We start from the raw sequence: 16,790 nt of genomic DNA, 5'->3' as shown, positions 1-16,790 counted from the left end.
TCCCCTATGGGCTGCTGCTTCCTCAGGGCTCCAAGGACAGAGAGAGAGAGGCAGGCAGACAGACAGCGGGGCAGAACTCCTTAGGAAACCCTTTTTCTCTGCATCCGTTGCAGAGGCATCCTGGACTCCCCAGGGCAAATGCAGACGAGTGTAAGCAGGCAGAGCTGGCTGGAGTAAATGGAGTTGTGCCTGCTTCCAGGACATTGTGGCTGCATTTGTCCAGGGGAGTTCTCTCCTTGTCGGGGCACCAGCACAGACTTGGGGCTTGATTAATGGGAGCAGGATCGGGCCTTTCTTTATTATCTGGAACCTCTTTGGCCCCGGGGGTAGTCACAGCTGGGTGCTCCTCCTCCTGCCTAGGCTGTAGTGCAGACTGTGCCACTCCTGGGTGAACGGCAGTCTCCTGCCCATCTGACTCTGCCTAGCAAAGACTTCACCCTGCACCCCTGCTTCTGCCTTAGTTCTCCCAGACACCCTCACTTGTGGGGACTGAGGAGCAGGATGGAAAGGGAGTCCAGCCCAGCTGCCCCACTCTGCACAGGGGGGCCTGTGGTTGTGGCCTGTGATGCTGTTCGGTTCCATTCGTTAGAGGTCAGTGGGGTCCCTACCGCCAAGGGGGCGGATCCACTGCTGCCTGGCACAGTAGCATGGCTGGGCTGCGCCGTTCCGATCTGGCAGGGTCTGTGAGCCCCTCTGCCCTCGCTTTGCACAGGTGTAAATGACTCCCCAGGGCTCAGGATAATGGCGAATCGGGCCCCTGGGAGCCAATGAGTCCGGGATCTTGGTGGGACGTTCCAAAGCCTGGAAGTGATTCAGGAGCGCACGTCCCAAGGCAAGCCAGTGGGATTCGTGCTCCTCAGTCACATCAGGTGTTTGGAAAATCTCACCCCGGAGTGTAAATTGACAACCCCTTTCATCCTCTAGCCTGAAGGAAGAAAACGGAGACTTAATGAGACAGCTGAGAGAGCATCAGCCGGCACAAACAACTGTAGTAAGCAGAGAGAGATGGACCCGCCCGCTCCCTCCGCCGGGGAGAACTCCTAGATGCTTCGGTTCTAAGGCTGGAAGGGATCCTCCAGTCTGACCCCCCGGCATAACCCAAGCTGGAGCCTGGGGGCATGTGGGTTCTGGGGAGGTGAATGATTGGTTGATAACAAAGATGGAACCAAGCCAAGGATGGTTTGGAGTCACCGTGATAGATCCGAACTCTCCACCTGCCACCCACCCCAAACACACCCAGGGGGGCAGTTGCTGTGGGAGTAGGTGGGTTTGTTAAGGTGCCAGGTCGGTGATAAGGGAAGCCAACACCTTGAGTTACTTGAAAAGCCTCTTATATGTGTCCCTTCCAGTCTCTACAGGGATCAGGCTCGGAGAGGACTTCAGAACAAGAGTCCCTTTGCAAAGAGATCCAGGACACCCAGTGAGTTCTTGCTTCTGCAATGCTACAGAACTAGATGGACTGGCTGGGAAGTCACTGGCAAGTGTCGGGAGGGAGATTTCTTGCTTGGAAGACAGTAGGGAACAGCAATTCTTGTTAACTGAATTGCTCATCCTCCCTCCTGTTGGAGGCAGTTACAAGCTGGGACTTCCCTGTTGTATAAAACCTTAGGAAGACTAACAACGAGAGATCTTGGGTCCTTCATCCTTCAGCACTACCCACCAGGCCAGAAGAAGTGTAGGGTGACGGGCTGTCTAATCAATGCAGGCCTCTTCTCTAGGTTCCCATTGACCTAATTCATTCCCTGTGTATCTGCTGACCATGGTGGTGGTGACTTTGGAACCTGGTGCTCACAGAGTTGAGCAGCCCTTCTTTTTAAGGATCCCGGGCCATGGTCTGAGGACAACCTCTGATTAATTGTTGCACTCAGGTAGCCATCTACCCCCAGTTCCAAAGTGTGAAATGCTGGCTCCCATCAGGGGCCTGACCCTGAACCCCTGAATTCAGTGGTAAAATTCCACTGAACCAAAAAGACTGGGGCTCAGATCCAGTTTATGTCACTGAAGATTTATTGGTTTACTTCTTAGGTTGGCCCAGCCCTTTCTCACATTGGCTTCCAGGGAGCCAAGTCCCCTGGTGGAAATCCCTGGTTTCTCCGGGAAATAACTGGTTTCCCTGCTTTTGTTTCTTACTAGCAACAGGATAAAGAGGCTGGAGAATGAAAAAGCTGAGATGAAGTCTGAGATCAGGAAGCTGAAGGTAGGAATGGCTTTGTTCCTAGCTCCATGTGCCCAATTCGTGGCAGAGTGGTAGGGACGCATGCTCATTTCAGCTGGAGTCTTGGGAGCCTGGTGGAAAACTTTTCTGCTCACTGGAAGTCCAGAGAAATATCATCTGCTAGGACCTGGCTCCACTACCTGAATGCATTACAATTAGGCGATGCATTCCCATGTTATTTCCCTCCTCGGTCCATCCGGAGCAGCCTCTCTTGGTGCTGCCTCTCATCATACCCTGGCCTGATGGACTGACTTTCAGGTGACCCTTTAGTGGACTAGGTCCCCTCCTCCGTGAATGGCATCCCTGTGGATACTCACGCTCCTGTACTCTCTGCAGCACCTGCCCTTTAGGGATCCCACTGTCATGTCTTAGAGCAGATGAAGGTGGTGCTCTTGCTATGGCGTGGAACCCCTTTGACCTCCTTCTTAGCTCATCCCTTCCCCGCCTTAAGACTTTCCTTTTCCAAAGGTATTTTTAATGCAATTCCACCTTGGTTTGGATTTCTCTAGAGGTTGCCAGTTGGTGCTAGAACCTCCCTTAGCTACGGCCAAGTGTTTCCATGTATTATTAAATGGGGGTGCCTAGGAGCCCCAGCCAGGCCCGGCCCAGGGCCCCATTACGCTAGACACTGTACAAACACAGAACCAAGAGCTGGTCCTGCCCGCAAAGAACTTACGACCTAAATAATGGACGACTGAATTGGATTTGTAAACGTGGGTATGTCAGTTCTGCTCCCCCGGCCCTCAGCGCATGTTGGCAGTGGGGAACGCAGTGGAGATAAAAGGATTAGTTCTGTCCTTGCCTCTGGCCCCCCATCTGTTCTTTTCAGCCTTGAGATTTGCCTGGTGTGTCAGAACAATTGCCTGTTGTCCAGGGGCCAGTGATGCCCGCCAAGCCTGGCTTTCAGGGAGGGCGCGGGAACCGGGTGGGTTCATGCGCGTCATGCTTTCTTCCCCCCCTCTGGCAGCTGGACAGCGCTTCCATCCTGCGGATTGAACTGGATGCCTGCAAACAGGAGCTGGAGCTGGAGAAGAGCCGCAGCCAGGCACTGAGTGGCAAAGCGCAGCTGCTGCAGTCCAGGCGCTGGGACTACGCACCTCCCCGCCATGAGGTCGGTGCCATTCTGTGGGCAACCACACCAGGGCTGGATGTTGTGCCCGCATCTGTGCCATGAGCCTTACTAACCTCCCGAACTGTCGGGCTACAGCCAGGTGGTTCCAGAATGATGTCATTGTGTGTTTAAATACCCTGCATTTTAATTGTGCTTCTCAACCCTTAGAGCCCCCCCCCGGCCCACCTAGGCTGATCTGGCTGTCTCTGAACTGGGCTGGAATCTCAGTATCTAGGGCCCCACTGTCACTTCTCCATCTGTTCTGGTCGGTGCTTGCAGGGGAGCAGCGCGGAGCATGTGCTCGGCTGTGCGCTGAATTTTGGCTGCACCCTGGTAGAGCTCTCTGCTTAGCTACCAGTCAGGTGACAGGACCAGGATTCAGACTCAGCACTTGCAGCTCTAACTACAGAAGCCTCTATCTGTTAGGCTAATAACATGGTTCATTCAGTTGGTAGAAAGGACTGTTACATACATGCCGACTCATCCTTCCCCAGGAGAGGGCAATGGTACACGTGCTAGTGTGTCAGACCCATTGACTCTGCACAGGTGTGACGTGGAGACCCTCAAAACACAGCAGAAGGATTATCTAAAATACTAGCCAAGAAGCCTGATCTTGTGGGTAAAGCACAGTCAGGAGACCTGGGTTCTGTTCCTGGCTCAGCTGCTGACTTGCTCTGCGACCATAGGCAAGTTGCGGTCCCTCTTTGTACCTCAGCTTCCTTTTTGGTAAACTGGGGTTAATGATACTCATCTACCTGGGGGGGGAGTGGGGCATTGAGGTCACTGGCTGGGAGGTGATGTTGATGTGCTTCTGCTGCAGTGGGAGCCTAGATTCAGCCATCTCTTTGCAGAGGACACGGTGTGAGCTGTGTGCCGGGGAGGAACTGGTGTGAGCTGCTGTTGCCTAGGTGACGTCTCTCTGTGTACTTTCCAGCAGATCAAGTTCCCAGCAACCTCTCGTACCACATCAACATCTGGCTTAGAGATGGATAGTCCAGAGTCCTCTCCAGGAAGGTGGGCACCATAGTATGTCTGTGAGTCTGTCTGTCTCCTGACCTCGTCTGTCAGTCTCGTCCCGCATGCTGACGTATCCATGCCCACATCTCCAGCAGCGTGTTTGACAGTCTTGGTGCTGCCTGCCTTGCCCACACCTTTCTCCAGGCTGTATGTTTCCCCTCGCCAGCCTTGTGTGGTGGCCATCCTGCAGCTTGAAAAGGGGAATGGGAAAAGGGAGACCTGGGAGGAAAGTGAACATAGATCAGACCTGCTTATCTGTGTGTGGGCTCTGAAACTGCCGATCACAGGCCCTGGGCAGTTGGAGGACACCCCAGACAGCGTTGTAGAGCAGAGTGAAGGTTCTTCCAGGGATGCTGCTGAAACAAGGATCATGTCCACTGATGGTGAACGGCGTCCACTTTGTATCTCAGTTCCCAGATTTCCAGTCCTCGTGGAGAGCTGTTGGCCATGGAGAGCCCCCAGGACGTGATGGCCTCAGGGGGCCCGTCTGAGATGGAGAGCCTGAAGCAGAAGCTCCAGAGGGAGATTGTATCCCGGCAGGAAAAGGAGGAGCTGATCGGGACTTTGAGAGAGGTGCGGCCTGGATGTGCACTTTACAGATATTGTGTGTAGACATAGAGGAGGTGATGGAGGTGGGAGGGTAGGAATCCCAGAATGCTCTGCAGATGACAGGATGGGTATTGTGGAGTATGGTACCTTCTCTTTGGTCCCTTCCTACTGATGAGTGCCTCCTAGGAAAGAGTCTGTCAGCCAGATTCTACTGTTCCACCAGTGTGAATCCACTGACAGCGGACTTGCTCTGGATTCACACTGGCTAATGGAGAGCAGACCCTGTTTCCATGCGGCGAAGGAGCTTCTCCTGACTATGGGGCTAAGGGGGTTCTGCAGAGCCCAAGGACAGGAAACTAGGGCAGCTGATTGTTACACAACAGAAATACAGAGATACCCCCACTGTGGGGAGGTGCCATGAGGGGGCCTGCCTCGGGGTAGGGTGGGAGGAAGATATGCCCCTCTGTGGGGGGTGCCATGGAAACCAATGACCCACTTTCCAGGAGAAGGAAGTCCCTGCAGCCAGGCCTGGCAACAGCATGAGGAGGGAGTCTCGGAGGAGAATGGGCAGGAAGGCTAAATCTCCTTTCTTTTACTGCTAGGAATTAGAGGAACTGAAACAAAAGCAGCCAGGAGACATCAAGGTGAGAGGATCCTCCCTGACATCTTAACACTGTTAGAGTGACTTGGTACAAGGTACAGCTTCAGCCGGGCCATTGGTACTCCATAACCCAGCCATGGCGGGGGTGGCCTGCAGTCCTAGGGGCCTGTGCCCTGGTGGAACGAAGCACTCAAACATATGCTTAATTTGAAGCCAGTGGAGTCCCGTAGATTTACACCAGCCGAGGATCTGGCCCTGTAGCACTTCGTCCTTGGTCTCTTGTTTTCCTTAGTAAAGGGGAAGACCAAGCCCCAGTTTTGCTCCGTGTGTCTGGCAGAAATGTGGTGCTCGGTTTCCGGTTCTTATCTGCTCCTCAGTACTTATCTGCTCACCATCTTCCCAGCCCCAGATGCAGTAGGGCAGTGCTGCTAGCCCCACTGTACAGCTGGGGCGCAGAGAGGCTGCATGGCTTGCCCAGGGTCACGCCGGAAGTCCATGCGACAACAAGCACCCTAACCACTGAGCCACTTTTCCTCTCTACTGGGGAAGAATGATCGGGGCCTGGGAAATTGGAGGTGTTGAAATCAACGGACAATATTATTAGATTCATATAGTCGAAGAACATGGTGACGCTGGCCAAAATAATCGCGCCCGGCATAGAGCCTCCCTGTATTTACCAAACAATTTGGGAAATGTGCAGAATGGGACTTGATATTAGGACCAGCTGCATTGGCTTGTCAGATATCTGCGCACTTCAAGGAGTTGAGTGTTCTTCCATGTGGTGCACAGCTTCCTTCCCCGAAGACTCCAGAGTTGAGGCCACTATTTTGTTGAGCATTTTGGGCTCTGACCTTCCAACAGGGCCGTCTGCAGGCCCAGGAGCTTTGCAGTACGTTTGGGTGGTTCTCAGACTCAGCCCTGGGAACTTTGGGGAAAGTTCGAAGAGAGTCAAAGGTTTTGCTTGGACGTGAGTTCCATGGCCGGTCCTCGCCTGGCACTGCATAAGGGCCCTGGACAGGGAGTGGGTGAGATACCCACCGTCACTTTCCACTTCCATCACTTCTTCTGGCTAGGATTGTTGAGAACTGGGATGACCCATTCAAACTGGCATTCAGCCATGGATTAGCATCAGCCTGGCTTTGGAGTTTGACACTGCTCCATAGGCTGATGGTGGCTTAGATGAACATTTGTAGGCTCAGAACACCTGAAGTTGGTTGTATCCCACAGCCGGGGCTCATGTAGGGTCTGCTCATCTTGTCTGCAGCAATACCTGCTGCTTGACTTTGGCTAGAACAGCCTGTATCTTGATATCAAGGAATGCAGAGGGTTTGATATTACATCCATTTCCAAAGCACCCATCACTGTAGCATCTAGAAGCTGTCACATAGATGTGCTTGGAAATGGAGTGTGATTCTCTGCTCTTCCTGCACAGCTTACTGGCAGATGTGACTCACGCCAATTTTTCTTTCATATACTTCAGGCTTCCCTGGAGGAAGTAGACACAGAGTTAGTTCTGGTCCGAGAAGAGCTTCAGAAAGTTTGGGACATGCTGAAAACACGTGATGCGGCGCTGGAAGAACAATACCTGGAGTTAGAATCTGCCAGAAGCCAGGTATAGACCTTGCTCTGAACATTCTGCAGAGACATGCCAGATAATTATACTGTCATTTGTATTCCCAGAGCATTTAGGCACCCCAACTGAGATCAGGGCCTTATTGTGCTAGGTGCTGTACATACACAGAGAGTATATCTACACTTCAGTCAGGAGGTATGATTGCAATATGCCTAGACATACCTGAGCTAGCTTTGATGGAGCTACTTTACTAAAAATAGCAGTGTAGCCATGGCTGCATGGGGGATGGCCCAGGCCAGCTGCCCTAGTCCTTACACGATCGGGATCGTACATTTCCCAATTGCAGTGTAGACACACCCAGAGTGAGAGACTTCCTCTGATCTGAAGAGCAGCCTGTCGAAATAGACAAGACAAACAAAGGAGGGAAAGAGAAGTGGCTTGTTGTTGGTCACCATCTCCTGAGTCCCAGGCCAATTCCCTGTCCGTGGAACCAGGCTACCTCTCCCCTCGGAAGGACTTGTCTCAAACCGGTGCGTGCTTCAGTGACAGTACGTATCTGTGGATTGGATCCGCTCCCTTAGTGAGTCCCCCATCCCAAGAGTTCACTGCATGTGCCTGGCAGGTGGCTGGATTAGTCCCTGGCTCTTAGTGGAGATCGACCTCAACCCCAGTCTAGGGCTGCCTACCCCCTTCTCTCCAACTTCAACAGATTAGATGTACCAGCAAAGAGCTTTACTCTGGTGTCAAGGAGGGGGTGACTCCCTGGGATAAGAATACAGCGCGGAACCAGCCAGCGTACTGTCTGTGAATAAGGAATAACAGTGGCGATGCCCCAGGGCTTGTCTGTGTGGGCTACTCACCTGGGTAACTCATATAGCCGTTGTGTAAGTAGCTAGAAGAGAGCAGGTGTGGCTGTTGATGAAGTAGGTGACTTCACTGAGTAACACTAACCTGCATCCTTTGTCTATTCCCAGTACACTGAATGCAGCTCAGAGAAGCTGAGACTGGAACAACTCGTAGCCTCTCTGGAGCACCAGCTGGCAGAGAAGTAAGGAACTAGCACGGATTCAGTCCCAAGGCAGTACTGAGCCATGGGTGCTCCCATGGCAGCTCCCACCCTGGAAACCCCAGGGGTGGCTGCGCTGTCTCCTCTGCATGGCACAACTCACCCGCCGTGTAACTTTAACAGGAATGGGCCTAATCCAATCTGGTGCAACTCCATAGACTCCGGTGGAGTTGCACCAGGGATGAGCCTGGCCCTCTATGCCTGCCAGTGGAATACCTGTAATGTGATGAGGGGGGGCGAGTGCAAATCCAGTCGGCCTGTCCCCTCTCCCGTGGCTCCAGTTAGACCAAAGCGCTCCACAAGCTGCTGGGATGTCCCCAGGGGACATCTCGCCCCCGCATGGAAAGTGGAGCTGCATGTGGGAGAGAGCCGGCTTATTGCTTTCCCGGAGGGCATTTCTGTGCCCCCACCTGGCTGCTGCAGTCACCTCATTTCCAGCAGCGGCAGCACGGGGGCACAGAGACGGGAGAGAGAGCCGGGTCCTGCACTCGGGAAGAGAGGTTTTTGGTTCAGACCCATCTTGGGCACGTGCCAGGAACCACCTAGACGCCGCAGTGTGGATGTGGCACCTGGCGCTGAGGGCAGGACAGTCTGCCCTGGGACGCCAAGCTCCCGGAGGGGGAGAGGCACTCCTGTCTCGGGCCCCACGAGCCTAACCTCGGATCTGGGCGCTCAGTGGCTGGGGTGAGCCCAGAGCACTCTCTAGTAGGTAGCCGCAGAGGAGTCATCTCTCTGGGCCCAGGGGCGCGTGCCATTAAAAGCCTGGTTAGAAAACAAGCCCTTCCACCACAGGCTGCCCCAGGCGGGTGCTGGCAGGCTCCCTGCATGGCAGCCCTGTGTCGAGAGAGCCACCGAGAGCCATCCCTGGAGCAGGGCCTCACATCTTCCAGGGCGTGTAGCGATGGCAGCTGGGGGGAGTCCTGGCACTAGCCTGATAGGGCGCCTTGCAGCCGGAAGAGCCAGGCTGAGGGCTGGAGGGCGGCTCGGAGCTACGACCCCATGTTGGGAGTGGGACGAGGGGGAGGAGCAGCCTAGGCCCTGCCCCTTTGGGAGAGGATAGCACCAGCTGTGGCATGAGGCCCTGGTGCCGACCTGGGTCACGCCGTGCAGTGGGGAAAGCCATGGGGGGGGAGGCTCCAGGATCCTCCAGCTTTCTCTGCTCCCCTCTTCTGGAGCCCCCTCTAGCCCGGGGGACCTCAGGCCGGGGCACTGACTCACCGGCGTAATCCCTGTAGGTTTCCAAGGGGAACACGAGCGCTGCTCCTGGCCGCCCATCACTCCTCATGCTCCTGGGTCGAGGGACAGGGCAAGGATGCGGCTGCAGAAGCGGCTGATGCTCTCCCGTTCCTCATGGGACCTGTGCATGGAGAGTCCTGCTGGTGCATGCATCCCTGGGGCACAATCTGCCCCCCCCCACTCGAGCACAGAGTCCATGGTGTGCAGCCTCCATGCAGCTTCGCCCTCCCTGGCTTCCTACACAGTGGTCTGGCCCTGCATGTGCACGGGATCAGGTCACCCACCTCTGAACAGGGAGCAGGCTGGTTACCAGCAGGAGGAGCCGCACCCCTCCTTATAGGATCGAGGGGCTCCGCGCGGTGCTTTTGAGCCATGAAGCCACACGGGACCGTGTGGAGCTGCGGCAAGAGTGGCTGGAGCCTCTCAAGGAAGGACAGACCCCCAGGTCCAGGGTCACAGACGCTGCAGTATAAAAGATCATGCAGCAGTGGGGGGGTCGGAGGCTTTTCCAGACAACAGGCAGTTTCACTGAGGCAGGAACTTGTGTCCACAGAGAAGAGGCCCTGAGGCACCTCCGACAAGCAAGTGAGATGGAAAAAACTGAGCTGGAGATTAAAGCCTCTTCGTTAGAGTTGAAGGTAACTGCTGAGAAAGGCGTGTGTCCGTGTCCTTTCCCCCTCCGTGCCAGGGTGCTCCCAGGAAAGGCACGTGATGTGTGTGTGTTCATTCTACACACATACATGATGCGAATTTAGGGACACCCACACAGGACACCCCCACACATGATTTTGATGGAACAGGCTGTTTGGGGATATACTGGGATGAAACGGGGCGGCTAGAGGATGGGCTGGGGATAGTTGGGGAATACTGGGACTGGCTGGGGAGCTATACTGGTATGGGTGGGGAGGACTGAGGGGACACAGGGACAGTGGGATGGGGACAGTTAGGGGACACTGGGGTGGGCTGGGGCTATATTGGAGTGGGCAGAGGAAGGTTGGGGGATGCTGGGCTGGGGCGGTTGCAGGGACACGGGTGGGCAGGGGACAGTGGGGCCTGCTGGAGAAGGTTGGCAGTGTGACACAAGAGCTAATCAGCACTGCTGGTGGGTATGAAACCACGGCCGGGTGTGGAAACGCGCTCGGCCTTGACCATCTCTTCCTACCACCGAGCAGGCTGGAGGGAATCACTAGGGAGGAAGAGCGAGGATGACATGGGATGTTATCGCAAGGGGAGCTGCATGGCTTAGCAGACTGGGGCAGAGCTGTGGACCCTTTCACGCCTATGTCACCTGTTCCCATCCAGCCCCTCTTAAAGAGGGTTGTTGGTTGGCAGCCCCCATGAAACAAGATGGGGGTTCGGCCTGGCTCCTGGGGGCTGGAGGTGCTGTTACAACCCCCCTCTTCTCTGGGGGGGCCTCCTCTAGGTCAAGACAGAGACACATTTGCAGTGTGGCGTGAGAAAAGGCGGCACTGCTGTTGCCTGGGCTCTCCCACACCCAAGACGCTAAGCTGCCCCTTAGAGGCTCCGTCCTACTGGAGATCAGGGGCAGACTGCGGCTGTCTCAGTGATTAGCCCATGTGTGGGTCACACATTGCAATGCTCCTGTCTGACTTCTCCTTTGTGTCCTTACTAGCTGGCAGAAGTGGAGGCCCTGAGAGACGATGCCCCCCGACGCAACCAGGCCTCTGGCCCCCCGCCCGTACAGAAGAGGGGCCCCGGGGAGAGCCGTGACAGCTGCTCCCAGGGGAAGTGCTCCCGCTGCGACGCTTTTCTGGCCCAACTGGACAAGATGATTCAAAGTAAGGGCGTCTCCCTGTGCCATAAAGCTGCGCTGACTCCCAGGAGGCTCAGTTCATCAGCAGTTGCAGAGGGCTTGGAGATCCCTGAGGGCAGGTGCTGGAGAATCACTAACCAGACTCTGAGTTCCTTCCTACAGGAGCATGTTGTTGATCGTGCTGGTCCATTCTTCCTCCCTTCCCCACGTGGTCAGCCCGAGGGTCTAATGTCCTCTGCACGTTGGACTTGCTCACCTAGATGGCTCTTAGCCGCTCTCTGCAGCAGCATTGGTGGCAGCTTGCTCTCTGCTGTTCTCTCCCTTGGGCACAACCGTTTAGTTTCCAGAGGACTGAAATACTCTGACTAAAGTCTTTGGGCTTAAACGAGGGGGAGCTGGGTGAAATTCTCCGGCCTGGCATGCAGAGGAGGTCAGATCAGATGATCTTATGGTCTCTTCTGGCTGTAAATGCTGGCAAAGCCCTGGACCTGAGTGCAACGTTTAACAGCAAAGCTCTTTTTTGCGGGGGGACGAGGCACTTGCTGGCTGGGAAGTGACTGGACTCAGTGTCTGCAGATACTGAATAAGGTTTTCTTCACCCCTTTCTCTCCTTCGCTGTTTGCTTCAATCTCCAGGCTGTACAGAGAAAGGGGCTGCGCTGCAGGAGAAAGAGGACCAGGCCTCGACCTACCTGTGTGAGCTACAGGGACTCCTCAAGGTGAGTAACAGCACAGCTCAGCCAGGGATCGTAGCATCCCCTAGAAACCCCCGTCAGTTTCTGTCCCAGTTCTGCCACCAAAGGGTTCCCGCAGGGCGCAGTGATGCCAGACAATGTTACTGGGATGCGTGTGATGATGGGGGAGCAGCAGGCTGGCGATCTGCTCTGTTGCCGTCCCCGCTGTGACCCTCAACTCTGCACCACGCGTCTCATTGTAATGGGGAAGGATGTTCAGTGAGTTGTTCAGCAATCCCAGTGCCCATATGTGGCACCCTCTGAGCAGGGAGACTTCAGCCATAGCCATGCCATGACCTTGTAACCCAGGCACCTCGCTGTTCCTTTATTTGTATTACAATCACGTCTAGAGGCCCCGACCAGGACTGAGGCCCCACTGTGCTCGGTGCTGTATGAACAGAGGCTAGAAGACAGTCCCTACTCTGAATGGCTCGCAAGCTAAAAGAAGAGACATCTTTAGCTTTGCTTCTCAACTTCTTTTCCCGTTTACACAGGGGTGGAGGTGCCCACAGTCCTCCTTTGGGTCCATGGCACTGATGCGTAGGTCTGGGAGTTCCACCCCTTTTCTTTTCAAACTTCTCTTGACAGTCTTTTCATTGTACCACCAGACTCCCACGCCCTCTCTTGCTGTCCTCTTCCTCCCAGGCTCTCTTTGCTGGTGGTTGTTCTCCCATTCCTATCACGTGTCCAGCCCACCACAAACACACACTCTCCTGCCTATCTATGACTTAGAGTCCCAAGTTTATCTTCCCCCACTGTCTTCCATGTGCACGCCGTCTACCCGCAGCTTGCCTGCCATTCTCCTCAGTATATTATTTTCTCCTCCCTGTATCTTCATTCCTTCCATCTCTGTAAGACCCACCATTTCCAAACTTGAGAGCAGGCAGGGACAAACACACACAGCTTTCAGTTTGTTCCTTAATTGTTGGTCCCACAGTTCTCCTGCCAGCCTTTTCACTGCCAGCCATGCACACTGTTCTTTTTACTTCTCACCCCAGTGGCGCTAAGTGTACTTCTCAAGCACACAAATTCTTTCTTCTGATTCAGCTCCTCTCCTAAAACATCAATCAACGGCTCTTCTTCCACCTTCCCTGCTCGCATAACTCCAGTTCCCTTTGTGTTTACCTTCAGACCATGGGCTTCAACCACACAAGCCCATTCTGCTACCATATTTACCAAACTAAGAGACAAGGCAGACAAACAGAAATAGATCAACTGTTGCCCTGTCTCCCATGAAGGGCTAGAGAACGATCTCTCTTTGGCTGCAGCGACTGCTGCAAATTAGCCTCAGACACCCCCTTGAGTTGGTCCTAAATAAACCAACGTTTTACTGGTGATGGTACAGAAACATAAAGAAAAGCAGAGAGGAGGGGTAGTCTAGTGGTTAGCGCATCAGCTATAGATATAGTACAGTTCTGTCCTCTGCCACAGTCTCTCTGTGGGACTGTGGGCAAGTCATTTGTGGCCAGAGTTCCAGAAGTATCTAGGTGCTCGACGCAGCTAGATGCCAGCTGGGATTTCCAAAAGCCTGTCGGCATTGTTAGACACCTTTGAGAATCTGGGCCACTGCTCCCCATCTGTATAATGGGGTTGATAGCTCTGCGCTGCCCCCTAGGGGCGCGTGAGGGTAATACATGACAGTTCAGGAGGTGCTCAGCTCCTATGGTGCTTGGGGCCAGGTCAATGCCGAAGACAGCCAGATACAACAGAGAGACATACAAACGCCCTGCCCTGTATCACTAGACTGGCCCTAAACGGAGTAACAAAGTCTCGCTGTCAGGATGCACCTGGCCGCTTAGCCAAGCTGCACTCTCTTCGTGATGCCTGCTCCATGGTCCGAGCCTGGGTTAGTCTTTCCTACTGCTTAGCCCAGGAGGTGCCCAGATGTGGCACTGGTCTGGGCTGTAAAAGCAGAATCTGCCTTTCTGGACCTCAGTTCCCCATGGGTACAGCGTTGCTAATACCACTCCTTTTCTCCTGCACTTTGGCTGGCTTGTCACATCTTTGGGGCAGGGATCATCTCTCCCTGTGTCAGTGCAGCACCCAGCATAGTGGGGCCCTGATTGCGCCTGGGGCCTCTTGGCACAACTGTGATACAATAGCAGCTAAGTTAGTTACATCATGCTGATAGGACTGTTCGGAGACTTTGCAGATCTAGAGAACTTTCCCTTTCCAGTGAGACATGGGACAGGCCCTACTGGGCTAAAAGCTCAGCTTCGACCATTCATCTATTCACAATCCTGGCATTATAGATCGATGGTTCCGCTTCCCCGAACAGCCTCCAAGGCGTGTTTTCATCCCCCTCCGCCCACTGGGGCGAGGACAGAACGAGCGAGCCGAGTCCATTCATCAGCTCCGCCCTACCCACATGGGTCTCTTTCTTCACAGGGTCTGAATCAGTGTGGGGCTGGCCAAGTCACCCGGAGTCCCCAGCCCCAAAGCCTGAAAGAGCAGCACCAGCTGGTGACTGAGCAGGTAACAAGCCATGCACTTGGCTCTGTCCCAGGAGCTCTGACTCATCCTGTTCTTTATGCTTCTCTAGAGCGGGCAAGCTATCTCTGCGGCCAGGGAGCCAACACAGGCAGGATTTTGCTGTCAGAGTGGCTGTGTGAGCGTGGGCTTTGACGCATGGATGCGTGACTCTGTGGGCAGAGGAGGGGAGGTAGCCAAAAGCCGTGACTGAAGTTGGATGGGGGCATTTGAGATGACAGGGATGGATGGAGTGTGTCCCAGCTAGCTGGAGCAAGGCACAGGAAGCCAGGGGTGGCTACAAGCAACTTGGGAAAGGATGGAGGTTAGACCAGGCTTCCTAGCTGCTGTCCAGAGCCTCTTGCACCCGGGGATTTAGCCTGATGCCAGGAAGGGCAGGTAGAGGCCCTGAAATTCACTGTCTGCTGCTCCAACAGCTCAAGGGCTTGTTCAGCCAGAGGCAGCAACTGCAGCCAGGGCCCAGGAAGCTGTCAAGAGACCAGAAGGACGAGTGCTCAGTGGAGCAACGGGTGAAGAAATCTCAAGTGGTAAGAACTGCCTGCCCCTGTCCCCACCCTGCATTAGTCCAGCTCCTTGCAGCACGTCTTCACATGTCAGTTCCACCAAGGAGGGGACTGCAGTAAAGGCTGGTGCCGCTCTGTGGGCATTGGGGGACAGGCAGCAATTGTGAAAGTGGGGGTTGACTCTGAGGAGCTGTCAGGTACGTGCCATGGACCTAACAGGTGCCGGGTCCTGGTATCTGCCACGGACCCACTATTGACTTTGGTCTCGTTGTTTCTGCAGAACGCAAGAGGAGCCATCGAGCCGCAAGCGAAACCTCAGCAGGCGCTAAAAGAAAAGCAGCAGCCTGTGCCAGGAGATCTGGGCTGCTCCAATGGTGTTGAAGAAGCACAGCTCCTCAGGCTGCAACTGCAAGAGAAAATGGAAATGGTATGGCCATGTCCTGCTCCAGGGACCGACCCACAGCTTGAGGGCCAGCCCAATACTGAGTGGGGAGCTGTGGATCCAGCTCTCCTGAGGCAGATGGCCAGAGGCTGGCAATCAGTTTGAGCGTCGGTGCAAACTCCTCTGCCATCCACCACGCAGCTTGTTTTGGGACATGGCACTGGAGACACTGTTCCTAGTGTGGAGTTTGGAAGGGATAGCAAATCCCCCCTGGCATCCTGATCTCAGAGAAGCCCTTCAATGCCAACTGAGGTAACACCATTCTGAACCCTTTCCCAGCCCCAGCTGAAGGATCCCCAGGTCCAAGTTCTGCAAGAGGCCATTGTGCTCTGGGCATCCACTCCTTAGCCATATCCCCCTGTGTTGGATTCCCTGGCTGCCTCTTAGGGAATCTGCCCTTTTCATGGCCTCCCACTAAAATATGTGTATGTGCAAGGGGCGACCCAGGCAGCGTACCTACCTGTGCCGCACGGTTTCTAAACAGAGCCGGTCTGTGTTGTTCCCAGATTTCCGCCATGGCCTCTGAGATCCAGGAACTGCAGCAAAAGAATGAAAACCTGATGAAAGGTAGGGTACTGGCATTTCTACGGCACAGGGTGCACCTTACTGCAGGAGTGGGGAGCAGGAGTGGGGAGTTTGGCCAGTGGAGACAGAAACAGGCTCGTCATTTAAAAATGGACAGTGAAAAGTGAGAGCTCAGGGCCTTTCTGTGGGCTAGGGCCTGATCCTGGGAGGTGATGAGCGCTCTCAATCCCAGCTGGCTTTAGTGGGAATTGAGGTCACACGAGTCCAGATCCTCAAAGGTGTTTAAAGGCCTAACTCCTATTGAAATCAGCCTAAGTATCTTTGAGGATCCTAACGCCTTCGAGAAGAGAGAGAATCGCTCTCCAGACTGGGCCCTCCATTAGGAATCCCCATGTCTCTGAACAATCCAATGAGCCTCTATTTCTAGGATCCTGCCTCTGATGATGACAAGTTTTGGGATGCTTCAGAGGAATGCACAACAGCCTCCAAGGTTTACAACACACGTGCAATACAATGCCATGGCAGGAAGAAGTCTTTGAGCTTGGAAATTAATAGCCCTTGATATTTTTACCTTAGCTAATGTGACCTCAGCTGCTGCTATTTTATAGATCATATTTCAACATTTACCAGCCCTTTGTCTTAGTAACACCCCGTGGCAGTGAGTTCTGCAGCTTAACGTGTACGCTGCAATTTCAACCTTACCTTTGGCCGCTGTAACTGTGTTGCTTTATAATTCTGCTGGGTTCTCCACTCCCTTTCTGGTTCTTTGATTGGAAAAGTTGGTTGGGGGTCTCTGCTTGACCATTCACGGTGTTCCTTATGGTGAGCTCAGTCCAGACTTGCGGTCTAGATAATGCTTGGTCCTGCCATAAGTGCAGGGGACTGGACTACATGACCTCGCAACATACCTTCCAGTCCTATGATTCTATAAGCCCGATGACTGCAATGGAATCAC

General features: G+C 54.3%; 1 protein-coding gene across 1 annotated transcript in view; it reads left to right on the top strand.

Moving 5' to 3' along the window:
• Positions 1-16,790, top strand: part of LOC137144434 (rootletin-like) — a 34,497-nt gene that overhangs the window by 15,523 nt on the left and 2,184 nt on the right. Inside the window, exons 14-29 of the mRNA XM_067534743.1 lie at positions 925-991; positions 1,350-1,420; positions 2,134-2,197; positions 3,183-3,326; positions 4,261-4,340; positions 4,754-4,916; positions 5,495-5,536; positions 6,974-7,105; positions 8,041-8,114; positions 9,922-10,006; positions 11,002-11,167; positions 11,778-11,860; positions 14,264-14,350; positions 14,782-14,892; positions 15,149-15,295; positions 15,817-15,877. Coding sequence (XP_067390844.1) covers positions 925-991; positions 1,350-1,420; positions 2,134-2,197; positions 3,183-3,326; positions 4,261-4,340; positions 4,754-4,916; positions 5,495-5,536; positions 6,974-7,105; positions 8,041-8,114; positions 9,922-10,006; positions 11,002-11,167; positions 11,778-11,860; positions 14,264-14,350; positions 14,782-14,892; positions 15,149-15,295; positions 15,817-15,877 — 1,577 coding nt within the window. The remainder of the gene's footprint in view (positions 1-924; positions 992-1,349; positions 1,421-2,133; positions 2,198-3,182; positions 3,327-4,260; positions 4,341-4,753; positions 4,917-5,494; positions 5,537-6,973; positions 7,106-8,040; positions 8,115-9,921; positions 10,007-11,001; positions 11,168-11,777; positions 11,861-14,263; positions 14,351-14,781; positions 14,893-15,148; positions 15,296-15,816; positions 15,878-16,790) is intronic.

Source organism: Emydura macquarii, unplaced genomic scaffold (genome assembly GCF_026122565.2).
Source record: "Emydura macquarii macquarii isolate MOO-44397 ecotype Brisbane River unplaced genomic scaffold, CSIRO-AGI_Emac_v2 contig_3451, whole genome shotgun sequence".
NCBI lineage: Eukaryota > Metazoa > Chordata > Testudines > Chelidae > Emydura > Emydura macquarii.
This window is presented reverse-complemented; position numbering and strand designations above follow the sequence as displayed.